The sequence below is a fragment of the Carlito syrichta genome, unplaced genomic scaffold (assembly GCF_000164805.1).
Source record: "Carlito syrichta isolate Samal-C Ts95f unplaced genomic scaffold, Tarsius_syrichta-2.0.1 Scaffold304225, whole genome shotgun sequence".
NCBI lineage: Eukaryota > Metazoa > Chordata > Mammalia > Primates > Tarsiidae > Carlito > Carlito syrichta.
In genome coordinates, this window is record NW_007248321.1 from 12,884 (window position 1) to 26,653 (window position 13,770).

Genomic DNA, 13,770 nt, shown 5'->3' on the forward strand with positions numbered 1-13,770 from the left:
CTGGCTTCATCAAATATCTGAATCTCTTTGTTCTTGTTTTTTAGTGTTACGGGCTACAAGTGAGGATTTACTACATAAGTAAGCTCCATGCAGGTGAAGTCTGGGCTTCTAGCTGGCCCTCTCTCCCTCTGATGGTGCACCAGGGGCCCAGTATGTTGCCCCATGCCCTCTTCTCTCCTCCGGCACTATACAGCTACTGCCTACCGCCCTTGTACTCATGTGACCAGCAAGGGCTCATATGACCAGCATTCATGGCCCGCTTATGAGTGATACCATGCACTATTCAGTTATTTGTTTCCGTAGCTATCTGAATCTGGATGGCTACCAATCCTGTATGCCTGGGTCCCTGTTTGTCATCATTAACCCCTTTTTCAGAAGAAATGAGAGCCCCCCTTGCAGAGCAGGACAAGTTTGAGGCCGGAGCTTGGATGCTCTGGGGGCCAGGAGAGTGTCCCCACGCCAAGTGGGCACACGGCATGAGGTGCAGCAGGGCATCCAGTGCACCCGGAGAGCCAGAGTCACCCGAGGAGGGCCAACAGCGGAGGGCTACCCAAGGAGGGTGCCACTTGGCTCCACACAAGGCCCTTTCCGGGGCCTTCACTGGCTCATGGGAGAGGAAGACCGAAGTAGGTCCCCATGCAAAGTTCGTGGCTCTTTTTGTGACTCACAAAAGGGACTCTTTGGGAGAAGGAAAGGGAGGGTGACACAAAGAAGCAAATAAAGGATCTGGATCGCCCACACAAGGATTCCCACTTGCTCAGAAGGCGGATCCTCAGGGGCCACAGCTCGACCTCCAATGCAGGGGAGGGTGGAGACCCAGGCCGGGACAGCCTAGGATGGCCACAGCCACGGCCACGGGCCACGCTTATATAGGGGAGGAGCTCCTTGGGGTCCGAGGGAAAGACAGCCTTGGATCCTTCTCCAGCCCACGTCCGTAAGGAGACCTAATTATGACCGTGGACTTCAAAAGGAACATTTCACCCACAGCAGATTTCGCAGAAGGTTCTAGGGGCAGCAGCAAACCCAGGCCGACCTTGAAGAGCCCAAAGTCTGAAGGTCCAGGAACTCAGCAGGCCATCACGGTGGACGCCTCAGAAGCTCAGGGGCGAATGAAGTGGTGGGGTCCTGATGGGAATGGTCAATCTAGAATAAATGCCAGCGTGTTCCCCCACATGTGCACTGGGGGTCAGTCGGGGTACAGAGCTGAGAAAATATATGGACAGTAGAGAAAAAAAAGGTAAGCACTAGAGTATAAACTGTTCCATCAAAAATTATTTTAAAACATAAAGTGGATTGAAAATTAAGTAAGAGTCAAGGGTCTCAGGGAATTCTTATCTAAGACACAGAAATTTGGTGACATGGCTTAGTGTACTGATCAAAGCGTCAATAGCATGGTAAGGTAATTAAAATTGTTTTGCACTTGGATTTTTAAAACTTTCTACATAACACTTGGCTCAGAAAAGGCTGTTGTAATTGCTTTAATAAAATTAAGCAACTTCAAAAAGAAAGAGGGGATTGGAGTTATTCATCTAGCATTGACCGATATGAAACTACCTAAGAGATACTTCTGGCACTGGCTTATTGTATAATGAATAGAAAAATACTCTGTGGGATTGGCAGTAGTGGGACACTGCCCAGCGGGGGGGGTCACATCACATCAATAAGGGTACCAAAACCTTACCTATACGATGACCACTTAAGTATCTAACCCTGAATTGTACCCCACATCTTTAAAATAATAATAGTAAAAAATAACAAAAATAAAAGTACTCTGAACTATAACGCTTTCAGTCATGTGCTATTATTTCAGTTACTCTCACAGAACCCAAGAGTTAGGGAAACAAAAAAGAAAGAAAAAGAAGCCATGAATCTGTACAGTCACTCCATCCACACACTTCAATTAAAACAACAGCTCTATGAACATACTAGTGACACCTCGGACATCCAGCTAAGGTGGGTGACGGGAAAAGACAAGCAATGGATTCTAAATAAAATCATTTACAAAGTGATCTAAAAGAAACTCACACAGGTACCCTTTAAAAGTATTTGATTCAGATACTCTAAAAAGTCAATATCAAGTTGTGACTTTCTTACCTGACCACATTCCACCACAGGACTCCCAATCAGATGATTGTTGTAGGTATAGTCACGTGCCACATGACGTTTCCACCATCAGTGGAGGGCATTTATGCCATTGGTCCCATAGGATTATAATGCCATGTTTTTGCTGTACCTTTGATATGTTTAGATGCACAATTCCTTGCCATAGTACTCGGTAGAGTAACATGCAGTACATGGTTGTAACCTAGGAGCAAGAAGCCACACCACATGGCCTAGATATGTGCAAGGACGCTCTAAGATGTCCACATACCATGAAATTGCCCGATGAGGCATTCTTCGGGACGTATGGATCCCTGTTGATAAGTGATGCATGGTTGTACGTGTAATCTATACTGTCCTTAGGAACTTGCTTGAAACTTTTGCAGCTTGAGGTTGAAATGGTCCCAGAGACCGAGGAGGTGGGATTTATTTTCACTGGTTATCCCAAAATGTCAAATCAGACAGTCGATTTGTTAAGACACGAAGCTGGTTCACCTTAGCTCCTGGGAGCTTGAGTTGTATAAAGAAACTATAAGTTTCAGACCTAGCACATGACACGTCAGCCGTGTTCACTTTTCCATGTCTGCTTCCCCAAGAGATCTGCCAAGTCCAGGGATAAATAAACATCACCAATAATTTGTTTAAAGTAACTGACACAAGGTGATTTATTTCATGCTTTTATTTACTCTCTAGTTGTATAACTTAATAGATAATAAAGCTGGGCTAGGAAAAACTGTTCCCTAGTGGTTCTCAATCGGCAAGCCCTAGACATGAAGACAGACATACTTGGGAACTCAGAGTCGGACTTCAATGTCATTGGTTTCAAAGACTGTGGAATTCACAGACATAACCATTTGGCCCAGGAAATGGAAGGGAGAGAATAATTTTAAAGATACTGGGGAAAAATTGGATGGTGTAGGAGAGTTCATTACAAAGGTTTTTAATTTAGGGTCTCTGCCTCAAATGTGACAATCTCTGGTCTGAGAACGCCAAGTATAAGAATACACATCGGCCGGACACGGTGGCTCATGCCTACAATCCCAGCACTTTGGGAAACCGAGGTGAGAGGATTGCCTGAGCCAGTGGGTTCAAGACCAACCTGGGCAACTTGGCGAGACCTCATCTCTATAATAAATCAAAAAATTAGCTGGGCATGGTGGCGCGTGCCTGTAGTTCCAGCTACTTGGAAGGCTGAGGTGGAAGAATCGTCTGAGCCCAGCAGGTTGAGACTGTGGTGGCTGGGATCATGCCACTGCACTCCAGCCTGAGTGACAGAGTGAGACTCCAACTCAAAAAAAAAAAAAAAAGAATACACATCAAGGTTCAACACACTCAGTTTTTGTTGGGTTGGTTTGGTTTTCTTACATTGAGTTTCAAGAGTCATGCAGCCCTTAGAAAGTTAAACTCCTAGTCATTAAGTAATTTATAGACAACCAAAATACCAAGAGTTTCTACACTGGTATTAAAAACAAATACCAGTGTTTTTAATGGTATTTAAAAATAGGAGACTGGGCTTGGTAGCTCAGCCTGTAATCCCAGCCCTTTGGGAAGCCGAGGTGAGTGGATTGCCTGAGCCCGTGGGTTTGAGACCCGCCTGGGCAACTTGGCAAGACCTCATCTCTACAATAAATAAAAAACTAGCTGGGCGTGGTAGCACACGCCTGTAGTTTGGCTACTTGGAAGGCTGAGGCGGAAGGATCGATGGAGTCCAGCAGGTTGAGGCTGCGGTGGCCGGGAGCGTGCCACTGCCCTCCAGTCTGGGCAACAGAGTGAGACTCCAACTCAAAAAAAAAATGAATTGGATTCCTTCATAATGGTTAAATTTAAGAATCTGCCCTCCTGTAAAGTGGATTTCAACCCCAAATAGAAAAAACAAGATTATTTCAAATAAAAAGCAGTTAGCAGAGAGGCTTTTCAAATGTGGGTGCTCCATGGATGGAGTTCAAGGGTAAGTTCCTGGTCTCTTTGCAGCTTTATGGCTTTGAACATCCTTGTGAGAATGGAGCGCCCCACTCAGATGCACCCCAAACACACTCATGGCATAGTCTCAGGGAGAAGACAGTCTCACCCTCTGGTCACAAAGCACCGAGAAGCAAGATTAGGCCCCAGGCACCCATCCCTGCGCCCTGGACAAAGGCAGATCCCTGAAAGGGGGAACGGGGGACAGGTGGGTGGCCGGCGTGAGCCTCACCTCTCTCTTTCCCGCTCCAGCAGGTTGGTGAAGTCATCGCTCTTGTTCATGTAGTCCGCGTGCTTGTGTTTCTCGCTCTCCAGCTCATACACGGTGCGCCGGTGACACTTCTCTGCCAGCAACAGCTGCTCCAGCATGCGCCGGTAGGTCTCCTTCTGCTTCTCCTCGAGTCTGTCCAGCTGAACAAGCAGAAGCAGGGAAGAGCAGAAGAGTCTGTTTCATTTGCACAGGACTCCAAATCACTTGTTTCCACTGGTCTAGTGATTGACTACCCCAATGGGGAGGACAGGGAGACGGGTCCTCATGACCATGTCTCCCCCAGTCTGTGACTTTCTCTGACTTAACAACTGGCCACAACAGTGCCGCACTCACTTCTGGCCTTTGGAACCCTTCTGTAGACATTCACATAGTTCTCGGGCTTCCAGGTGAACAAGCTGCATTAATTAAATAGCACAAAACCCTACATTCAGAGAGGAGGAAGACAACATCCCTCCTGATTTCAGAAAACTTAAGATCTCTGCACATACAGACAACAGACTTCTCCCCTGGGAAGTCATGACCCTTGCCACAGTCTCTCTGTGAGGTTTGCTAGATGCCTTTCTAGGAGAAGTGTGTGAAGGGCCCAGGTCCTCTTTTTTTCTTTTTTGAGTTGGAGTCTCACTCCGTCTCCCAAGCTGGAGTGTAGTGGCACACTCACAGCCACCCCAGCACCAACCTGCTGAGCTCCGGCGATCCTTCTGCCAAGTCTTCCAAGTAACCGGAGCTACAGGCGCACACTACCACATCTGACCAATTTTTAAAAAAAATTGTAGAGACGAAGTCTCATCAAGTTGCCCAAATTGGGCTCAGGCAATCCACTCTCCTCGGCCTCCCAAAGTGCTAGGATGACAGGCTAAACCACCGAGTCTGGCTGGTTCTCTTTTTCCCAATACATGCTAACTCCAGGGAGAGTTTCAGAATTCATAGACACATATGTCTAAAAGAAGTCTTTGTCAAACACTATTATGGGATTTTTGTGCCTCTATCTCTGACCAGGCTTAGGATTTCTAAGGGACCATGCCTTGATCACTTTTTAGTCCCTAGTGCTGAGCAGAGGGCCTGAAACAAAGCAGGTATTCAGTAAGTATTGGTTAAATTGGACCACATTTTACAATATTGATATTTCCCTATCCTAATCTCGACCCTACTCTCCCCTCAGGGTTCCTCGACATTGGCGCTGCTAAGGCCAGATTATTCTCGATTGTGGGGTGTTGGGCACTAGGAGATGCTCAGTGGAACCCCTGGCCTCTGCCCACTAGATGCCAGTAGTACCACCTCCTGTTGTGACAATCAAACCATCCTTGCTTTGCTAAGGAGAAAAATCTACTACCACTAGGTTGACAACCACTGCTCTAGTTGTAACAGACATATTTCAAATCTGTTCTTCTCTCATAGCCAATTCCCTAAAACCCAGTGGGGTAACTCGAAGGGTTTCAGTGATGCTGAAAATTAAGCTTAATTTTCTATGAGTGCCCTTAAGTTATAAGGAGGACTTGTGATTCTCTCTATAATTGTATAACGTGTTCATTGTGGTTGGGTCAATTCTGAGTCCCAAAATAAAAGACAGTACTCCCATGATCCCCAATGCCTTCTTTGCAGACATCCACTTCCTTTGTTTAGAAGAAAGAGGCCAGAGAGAGGCAGGTGGGGAAGCCCATATTAGATGGTGGCTGAGGTCATCAGGGAACTGGCAACTTAGTCTTCTATGAATTCTAATATATTGCTGTAGTCTTATAGGGACAGTCTATGCAAGAGGCTTTCTCATTAAACTAACTTCCTGTTACAAAATATTCTCCCCAAGGACTCTCTCAGTGTCTACAGGTGTGATTTTCACCATATTTTTGTGGAACTTGTGAAGCACTGCTGAAACCATCATCATCAGGAATGTAGAAAAAACAATTTTCCCCATTATTGATCCTTCCTACTTTACCATAATATAGGACTCTCCGTCCTTTGGCAACTATTTGAAGATCAGCTTTTACCTGTTTCCTCAGACCCTCCTTCAGCCTCCCTGAGGAAAGCGGGGTGACGTATTTGAAGGGTGTATATGAAATGGGAGACTGGACATGTCAGCAACTCAGTCTTTTTTTTTTTTTTTGAGTTGGAGTCTCACTCCATCATCCAGGCTAGAATGCAGTGGCATGCTCGTGGCCACCCCAGCATCAATGTGCTGGGCTCCAGAGATCCGTCTGTTTCAGCCTTCCAAGTAGCCAGAATTACAGGTGCGCACTACTACGCTTGGCTAATTTTTGATTTATTGTAGAGACGAGGTCTCACCAAGTTGCCCGGGCTGGTCTCGAACCCATGGACTCAGGCAATCCACTCACCTTGGCCTCCCAAAGTGCCAGGATTACAGACTGAGCCATCGAGTCCAGCCAGCTCAGCCTTTTACTTTTTTTATTTTTCACTCTGCATGCTATTGCTCTGAAGATTCAAACTCTCCCCCCAGGATCTCTAAATCTACTCGGGGAATTCTGGAGGGGAAGGTGGCAGCATTATTCCTTGGATGGTTGACTGGAAAATGCAAAGGCACAGTCATTGCACGGATGTCTGGAAAGGAAAATAGCACATGGAACCCTCACATGTTCTGGGGCAATCTAGTCAGGGGTAGGCCTTAGCCTTGATACATTCTGTCCACGTCAACCTTTGAGACTGGCTGTTCGCGGTAGCTGCAACTGGGTCACTGACTGGGCCCCTGGGGTAGGTGGCTGGGGTCTCTATGGGCAATGGAGATGAGAAACAACCTCTCAACCATGACTAGCACAGCTTGAGCCAACAGTAATTATGTTTCCAAGATGGAAATCCTTGGTCCCGTCCTACATACGTTACTGAGGCATTGGTGTGTACAACATGTTTCTTAGAATGGCAGATCCAGACTTTAAACCAGAGAGGCAGTCACTTCTTCTGCTGTGCAATATTAGTGTGTGAGAACCTAGTTTGGGGATGTAAGAACGAAAGTAGCAATGATCAGCCATGCCATCTGCTGTTTCTTGTTATTTTGTCTGGAACTCCATCAAGCTCCTGAGACTGGGTAGCCTATCTTCCTGGCTCTGTGTGGCTTGTCCAGATATCTGAAGACCACATAGAGTCATTCGTCTCAGACACTGAGCACATGGCTTTGGTCTTCAGGACCCAAGCTGCAGCTTAGCATGGAGGAATGGTTTGTATTCACAAATAGTGAAAATGGAATGGGCTTCTATTACTCTGGAACTATAAATTCTCCTTGGACAGAGATGGAAGGGGAGTTGAATGAGATCATCACACGACACCGAAGGCCAAACATTTGCTACGGCAAGAGCACATCTGGAAGTCTTGTTCTTGTGAATTAAGTTGGTGGAGGAGAGAAGGACTTGAGGTGAGGGGAAATTTCAGTATGTTTCAAGGAAAAGAATCGTGGTTCAGAAAATGGTTTTAGTTCTATTACCTGCAAAAGGCTGATTGGAAAAGTATTAAGGAACCGAGGAAGAGAAAAACCTACTTAAGAGAAAATGTGAGGTCATAAAAAAACAAACTGGATTTAAACAAAAGGGAAATGGATCTCATTGTTGTCAAAAATAGGAATATCAAAAAGGAAGGCATTTTAGTCATTGCTGCATCAGAATGGGTGCCCAGAGGAGACAGAGACAGGAAGGTCCAGAGAACAGAGCAGTCTGACACCCCCACAGAGAGGGTGTTGGAATCCAGGAAATGAACTGAGGCGCGCATTGGAAATCTGCAGATAATCTTCCAGGAGATCAATTGGGGTCCCTCCTCCTGAAGACTGCAATAGCTATTCAATGTGGTTCCATAAAATCTGAACAGATTTTAGGATTAAAATCTGGGAAGACTGGAGTAAGATACCTGAAGCACCGCTTGTTTGAGCTTCAGGGTCTCAGCTGTTGCTATGGCCAGTGTACCTGAGGCCTGAGTGAACACGCTCAAGAACCCTTGGGATATAGAGTCAGAAGGAAAAACCAGACACACCGAAGGAGGTTCGGGCCAGACAACAGCAGTACAGATGTGACTGTGGAATGATGAAAAATGTCCCTTGAGTGAGGATTACCCAACTCAAGGACATGAAGGTAGAGAAAATTTATGTTAAGCAAAGAACACACTCAACAGACTTGGAGCTGGTTAATTTTACATCTCTCACTGAGAAAGACCACACAATATAGAATATAGAAGGCAATATCAGAAAAATGAATGCCTAGGTCTGAAATCACAGAGGAAACTGAAGCAAACAAACCAGTCACGAACTCTGAGACCCACAGAACAGTAACAGATAAAGAAGGGGCCGCCATGGAAAACTGGAAGACAAAGAAGGGGACGCCATGGAAAACTGGAACAATGCTAAGTCAACAACATGGCTCAGCTGAGCCTTCCTGCTGCAGAAGAACTCGTGGTCGAAGAAAACATTTTTGTCATCTCGAGTTGGACGAGTTACTCAACGACTGGAAAGTTCAAATGCAAAGGGAGGCTAAATTCTGAGAAAGAGTACCACCTGGCTGGCTACGGTCTGTTTCCTTTTCTAGATCCCAAGTCACACAGGCTTCAGAAGGGTCATCTCTGAAAAGAGCCAGGGCATGGGGCTGAGAAAAGAAAAAAATCAAAGAGGTCTTCAACACACAAGCAGGAAAGTTGAGCACCTAAAATGAGACCCAGGCACTGAGGAGGTCACCCCCAGACTCTGTGGAAAGACAGGTAAGTTTGAATGCCACTCTCTGAGGGCAAAGCCTCCTCCATCCAACCTAGGATTTGCCATTCCCCTGATGACCAACTTTTTGATGATAATAGGCTATGTCTGATGTGGACCATTGCCCCAGACTGGACAGAGTCTTGTTGTAGCTAAGACTTTCTATCTACCCTCCTTCCCTCGGACATGCCATACTCTGCTTTGGTCTTTACTAAGAGTAACATGCTGCATTATCCCCAAGTCCTAAGATCAAGGGATATCATTTTGCTTGGTAAATGGATCTTACAGCTGGATAATTTTCTGTATTTTTAAAATTTATGTGTGAATTTGGTACTATGACCATTGCATGTGTCCTAACAATTCTTTAGATTCTTTGAGGAGAAAAAAAGTAGAATCTAAGGATTTCAGGATGTATGAATGCAACTTTGGAAATGAATGAGTTCGGGTCATTTTACTAAAGGGAAAAGCAAAACAAACTTCACCAGACAATCAGCTGAGATCCCTCTGACTGAAGCTGAGAAGAATAAGAAATTAAGATGGCAAGACACAAAAACCTTATTATTTTTTTTTTTTTTGAGTTGGAGTCTCACTCTGTCGCCCAGATTGGAGTGCAGTGGCCACTCCCGGCCACCGCAGCCTCGACCTGCTGGGCTCCGGCGATCCTTCCACCTCAGCCTTCCAAGTAGCCGGAATTATAGGCATGCGCTACCACACCCAGCTGATTTTTTGATTTATTGTAGAGATGAGGTCTCGCCTGCCTAGGTGGGTCTCGAACCCGCGGGCTCAGGCAATCCACTCACCTCAGCCTCCCAAAGGCGCGGGATTACAGGTTGAGCCACCGAGCCCGGCTAAAAACCTTATTTTTATTTGATTTTGTGTGTGTGTGTGTGTGTGTGTGTGTGTGTGTGTGTGTGTGATTTTGCTTAAGAATCACAGACTCCTAACCCTGAATTGTACCCCACATCTTTATAATAATAAAAAAGAAAAGAATCACAAACTTTGATATTTTGGACTTTAATTTGCAAATAAGTGGGGGAGAGGGGGAGGCTAATACTTGCTGTTTGATTTTTCTCCCCAGATAATTGGCAAGGGAAAGAGATCCATCATATTGGTTTTATTGCTTAACTTCGGGTGATTTCTAGTGGAAAATCTAGCTGGACCTAACTTGATATGATATAATGAGCATAGTCTTTTGGTTCAAGGTGTACCATGGCTTCTAGGAGTGAGAACTTGACTATCAGATCATGATCCCAGGAGGCTAATGGAACAGTGATGTACTGGTGTTCCTGCCTCTTGAATTTGGAAGCCGGATTTCTGCTCTTGAGTGACAAGAACTTGATCATTGATCCCAAAGGTTTAAGAGACCAAAATCTGTAGGTCTCGTTCTATTTCTCTCACAAAACAAGTCTTCACTTTGGCATATTAAGAAAACTTTTTCTGTCCTCCTCTCTCTCTACCTCCTTACTCACTTCTTCCCAAAAGAGGAATGACTCTTGAGATTGTTGAGTTGAGAAGTGGAAGGAATCAAGAAACATGCCCAGCTTAGCCAGCTCCAGAAAGACGGTTCATAGGGCAGGTGTTTTCTGCCCTGCTCTTCTGCCCATGAGGTAGGAGTATTTGGATTGGGTCTGCTTTCTGTAGGCAGGTCAGAAACTCCTCTCTTTGTTGGAATCAGTCCATAGAATTCAGTGAATTGAAGGCAGTGATTCTGGGTAAGGTGTCTGCTTTGCACGCCTAACTCTCCCTTGGGAGAGAGAGAGGGTCATCCCAAGTTCTAGACTTGGGAGAAAATAATTAGGTAGCCCAAAGGAGCCCAGCAAGTCAAGGCTGAGGTGGCCGGGAGCATGCCACTGAACTCCAGCCTGGGTGACAGAGTGAGACTCCAACTCAAAAACAAAAAAACCCCAACAGTATGAGTAATTATCATCCTCAAAACCCAGCAAATACTTATGGCTAATGTCTGTTGAGTACCACAAACGAACCAGAGACTACAGTTACAGCAACAACCCTATGAAATGCACATTGTGGCTTCTCCCACCTCCCAGATGAGGAAACTGAAGCTTGAAGAGCTTAACATGATCTGCCTAAAGTCATACCCAACTAATAGTGGTGGATCTCAGACCAGAAGTGGACCCGGCCTGCCAACTGCATTCTGTCTCACGACAGTCTCTTCACATTTCAGAAAAAGACGAGAAAGAGGTTTCAGTTGTGCTTGTGGCAGAGATGAGAAAAGTCTAGGATCATCAGTGTGTTGTGAATGCTGTCTCAAGCAGACCTGGTCCCTGAGAGCTGCTAGAAGTTAAATGTACGAGTTGCTTCAGATTTTTAATATATGTTTTTTCAATTCATGACACTCATTTTAAACCTATTAATTTTTTCTTTTTAGAGTTAGTGTGACTAGATTCATAAAGTGGTTCTCCAGTCTAGCATTGAAGTTCTATCACAATGTGAGAGTATTTTTTTAAATGTTGTATTGTGAGTAATTAATAATAGTCAATAGTTCCTAATACAATGTCCTATAAAATGATTAAATATAGCCCTGTTATAATTCCTTTTATCTTAAGAATTGCTCTGAAGCCGGGCTCGGTGGCTCAGCCTGTAATCCCATGCCTTTGGGAGGCTGAGATGAGTGGATTACCTGAGCCCATGGGATCGAGACACACCTGGGCAGCAAGACCTCATCTCTACAATAAATCAAAAAATTAGCCGGGCATGGTAGCGCATGCCTGTAATTCCGGCTACTTGGAAGGTTGAGGCTGAAGGATCACAGGAGCCCAGCAGGTCGAGGCTGCAGTGGCCTGGAGCAGTTACTGCACTCCAGTCTGGGCGACAGAGTGAGACTCCAACTCAAAAAAATAAAAATAAAATAAAATAATTGCTCTGGCCGGGCGCGGTGGCTCAACCTGTCACCCCAGCACTTTGGGAGGCCAAGGCGAGTGGATTGCCTGAGCTCACAGGTTTGAGATCTGCTCAGGCAACTTGGCGAGGCCTCGTCTCTACAATAAATTTTTAAAAATTAGCCAGGTGTGGTGGTGTGTGCCTGTAGTTCTGGCTACTTGGGATGCTGAGGCGGAAGGCTCGCTGGAGGTCTGCAGGTCAAAGCTGGGGTGGCCATGAGTGTGACGTGGCACCCCAGCCTGGGTGACAGAGTGAGATTCCAACTCAAAAAAAAAAAAAGAATTTCTCTAAGCATTTCACTGGGATTTTTGCCTCAATCATTGTATTTCAGCTACTCATATAAGACCATTTTAATTATGACAGTCTATAAAATATCAAAGCAGTGACTTTATAACCATAAACATTAATAACAAAACCAATTTGATTTTAGGTTACGAATTTGATAAAAATCCTGACAGCTCAGTGTTAAAACGCATAAATGTTCAAACTTCAGGTCTTACCTACAGAAACTGAGATAATAAATTTGTGATGTTTCATGTTGAAAAAAATATATAAATAAAACTTCTAGTCTTTACACGCATCCTTTCTTAGAGAAGTAAAATAATAACATATTGCAATAACATGCAGCTATCACAATCACATGGAAAAATATATTCCAGCTTTTAAGTTTATGAAGGAAAAGCCTCTAAAACCCTTATTGACACGTACCCACCATAACCCTTGGATTATTTCATTGCACTTGAATTCTGTATGAACGCATCTCTATGTCACTGATTCTAGATGACACATCACAAACACCCCATGAGAGGAAACGCTAAAGCATGTAAGTGGGATGCTAGGAGTTCTCCCCAAGGCTCCCATCAGGGACCTTACTGCTGTTGCCCCCGTACCTCTGAGATGGGCTTCTCATAGACATCATCTCCAAGGGACTTCTCCTGGGCTAGGATGGCATCACGGTGGAGAATGCGTAGCACTTTCTCGGGCTCCGCAGACCCGTAGTGGGCCTCCAACACCTCAGGTTTGGTCTTCTCCGTCTTCAGCATGTGGATCACATCTTCCCTGGCCTGTGACAGAAAGCACAGCATGGTCAGAGAGTTGATGCCTCGAGCCACGTCCCGGGCTCATGACATCAACCCAGAGCTTACCAAGTACACCCCCACCTCTTCAGGGCTATTGGCAAATTCACCAGGTTTTCTGTTTTTATTTATTATTATTATTATTTTTTTACCAAAAGCAGATTGGTGAGCAGATACTCTGTTTCAGGTTGCTAGGAAGCAGGCAAGCAGGAAAAAAAAAAGAGTTTGTGCTAATATTAACCACATAAAAGTTGCTTTATCTCAGTAGCAGTGATTCAGGGTCGGGGGATCAAGTGGGGGCTGCCAGTCCTGGGACACTTAGCCCGTTTCAGTGCACACGAGGTCAGTGACAGTTTAATGTTTTCTAGTGTTCTGTGTCTGCTCTAATGTAGTATTCAAAACTGGTTTATCACAGAAACAAAGAACAGAGTTCCATATGCTCTCACTCATAAGCTGAGCTTGAACAAGTATAATGCTATAAGAGACTGGCAGTAGTGGGAAACTGTCAGGGGAGGGGGTTGGGACTGGCAGTTGAGGGAAACTGCTAGGGGAGGGAGGGGCACACCTCATCAACAAGGGTACCTGCCTCATCAATGTTTGCCTAATCCTGAATTGTACTCCACATCTTTATAATAAAAATTTTTAAAAAATAAAATAAAATAAAACCCAGCTGCCTCCATTCTAGTTACAATTTTGTGTGTAGGTAACAAACGGCCCTTGTTGGTGATTTCCTGTGATTCATTTTGCAGAGAGACATGTGGTTGAAACTACATGAAGCTGGGGGGTGGGGGGGG

The 13,770-nt window shown here is 45.1% G+C and overlaps 1 protein-coding gene across 1 annotated transcript in view; it reads right to left on the reverse strand.

The window, feature by feature from the left end:
• Positions 1 to 4,291: 4,291 nt before the first annotated feature.
• LOC103261928 (filamin-A-interacting protein 1-like) overlaps positions 4,292 to 13,770 on the reverse strand; it is a gene marked incomplete at its 3' end in the record, with an annotated part of 166,012 nt that continues 156,533 nt past the window's right edge. Inside the window, exons 3-4 of the mRNA XM_008059512.2 lie at positions 12,791 to 12,964; positions 4,292 to 4,470 (exon numbers count right to left, since the gene is read on the reverse strand). Coding sequence (XP_008057703.2) covers positions 4,292 to 4,470; positions 12,791 to 12,964 — 353 coding nt within the window. The remainder of the gene's footprint in view (positions 4,471 to 12,790; positions 12,965 to 13,770) is intronic.